This window comes from Eimeria mitis, genomic scaffold (genome assembly GCF_000499745.2).
Source record: "Eimeria mitis Houghton genomic scaffold, Emh_scaff104, whole genome shotgun sequence".
Classification (NCBI taxonomy): domain Eukaryota; phylum Apicomplexa; class Conoidasida; order Eucoccidiorida; family Eimeriidae; genus Eimeria; species Eimeria mitis.
Window position 1 is genome coordinate 18017 of NW_013567242.1, and position 2176 is coordinate 20192.

A 2176-nucleotide genomic window follows, 5' to 3' on the forward strand; every position below is an offset into this window, starting at 1 on the left:
TCACAATATCGGATGCTATCAATATCTGGCAAGCCTCTGCATTCTCTCCTGTTGCGGCTTTTACGGCCGACCTCAAGAAATCAACAAGGGTGTCATCCTTTGTGACTACACTGATGCGAACAGGGAGTTTTTCATTACGGGCCAAATTGGCACTGAAGTAGGCGTCGGCACCGAACAGAGATCCACGACGAGATCATCAACAGCGGGTTGAGGCTTGGTCTCATTCGCAACTATGCAGTTGACGGTTTGAGAACGTGCAACATGGGGGGAAATAGAAAGAAAATGATAACGTATAGCGGGTTGCATAATCACCAGCGCGCACATCTTCTACCGTAAGTTTGTATGTTGGAGTCCTCGTCTCCGTTTGAAACCCGCAGAGTGCGACGAGACAAACGGCTGCAGTCGTTTTGTAAAGGGGAGTCACCGATTTGGATTTATTTAGCTTGTCTTTCTATTCAAGTCCTCGTGTGCACCGGAGAACCATCAGATTTGTGGCAGGCCCCCCTGTTGGGGGGCTACCGGCCCAGGGATGGGCGACAAGCTCGACAAGCCCAGGCATGTCCTTGCCTGTTACTCACACTCCATGTTCATTTTGTCTTATTACTCTTCTCTTTGTAGCCCGTTTAATTGTTTTGTTCGGTTTCTAGTCTGTCATTTTTGACAATGGGACGCATTTTCAAGGGAGCAGCTGTTCTTTGCCTCGCGGCGCTCTCTGGGCTACAGCCGGCGGCAGGAGATTTGGAGTTCCAGCCTCAGGATGCAGACAAAGGTAAGCAGACACACGTTTCTCTCCTTGTTTTGACTATTTCTTCCTGTTCCTTCAAAAAATAAGTAAACTGCATTGCGTAGACACTATACACCTGCCAGGGAATGGGCGCATATCCATTCTTCTGATTCCAGGCAAGCTTCTGTTGCTTGCAGATGCATACACCTCCATCAACTTGGCCCGCGTTGGTCAGTTGTCTGTACGGATTGGCGTATTGACGGAGAACAGCGAACTGGTTGAAAAGATAAAGAGTGCATTACCATCGGCGCAATCTGACCCGCCATCCACTACGTGTGAGGAAGCCATCGCAGAACTCGTGAGTAAAGCCACCGTTTAAATGTTCGACTGGCAAGCATAAATACGCATTTAGACGTTTATGGACCTCTGCATAAGCACGAAAATGTATTTGACATTTTCCGCTTCTGTTTGAATTTTCAGAAAAAGACGAACTTTTTGGCACAGCTCACAGAAACTGGAGACCAGAAATATCGCCAAGCTGTGGAGAAAGTCCTTGAAGCTGGATTTAAGTGAGTAAATCTTTACTGCCCGCAGCACAATACCAACACACAAGCAAGTAGGTAGCGTAATACCACAGGGCATTAAACTAATGCATACAAAATCAAAGAACGCAAAAGACTACGGCACAGAGATGTCATGCTGAGGAGAGAAGATAATGTGACGAACAGTTCTGCATAATCATAGCCGCCATACTCTCAAACACCTCGTGCCCGGCACAGACCCGCTTCATCTTCATCATCATCGCCAATCCAGTTGACTTAAATGCTAATTCTGCATGGTATTGTCATGTTGACTGCTGCTTTTCTCTCAGTGAGCTGCAGTCGTACCCTGAAGATGAGGGGGAGTGGACGACGTTCTGGGGGAAACCCGACTTTGCCAACCTCGCACGCCTTCTTTCGTCTAACAGTACCAAAGTTGGCTGCGCCGTAGGAACATGCACTAAAACAGAGGAGGCTCGAACAGGAACAAGTATCACATTTCTTTTGTGTGAGATGGATCCTGCAGCGGTGCAAAACAAGGCTCCCTTCGAGTAAGTGTTGAGTGAGGGGGCTAAATCATGGAGAGGGCTGGATACAACACAACTTCTGCTTCTGCAATTCGACTGTATGCTTCCTCATGTGTTGGTTTTGCGTTGCAGCAAGGAGTATTACGAAGCGCTCAAAGAACGAAAAACATCATTGACAGAAATGACTGACGAGGACCTCAAAGCTCCTGTCCAGGGCGGTGCAGCTGCTGCCGTCCCCTCCCTTCTTGTAGCAGGCTTAACTGCTATAGTGGTATTTGCCTCTGCATAGAGAAGCTAGACAGTGAGCTAGCCTCATATTGTTAAGTTCATTGTCGAGTTTCGCTTGACAATTGAACATAGGGAGTTTGCCGTTTTCTTTCTGCACG

At 47.7% G+C, this 2176-nt stretch overlaps 1 protein-coding gene across 1 annotated transcript; it reads left to right on the plus strand.

The window, feature by feature from the left end:
- Positions 1-663: 663 nt before the first annotated feature.
- On the plus strand, positions 664-2079 carry EMH_0078580 (SAG family member; the record flags this gene model as incomplete). The annotated part of the gene is made up of 5 exons (XM_013494121.1): positions 664-769; positions 922-1082; positions 1205-1293; positions 1596-1814; positions 1923-2079. The coding sequence occupies 5 exons, from the start codon at positions 664-666 to the stop codon at positions 2077-2079; spliced, it is 732 nt and encodes a 243-aa protein (XP_013349575.1).
- Between the last annotated feature and the right edge of the window lie 97 nt (positions 2080-2176).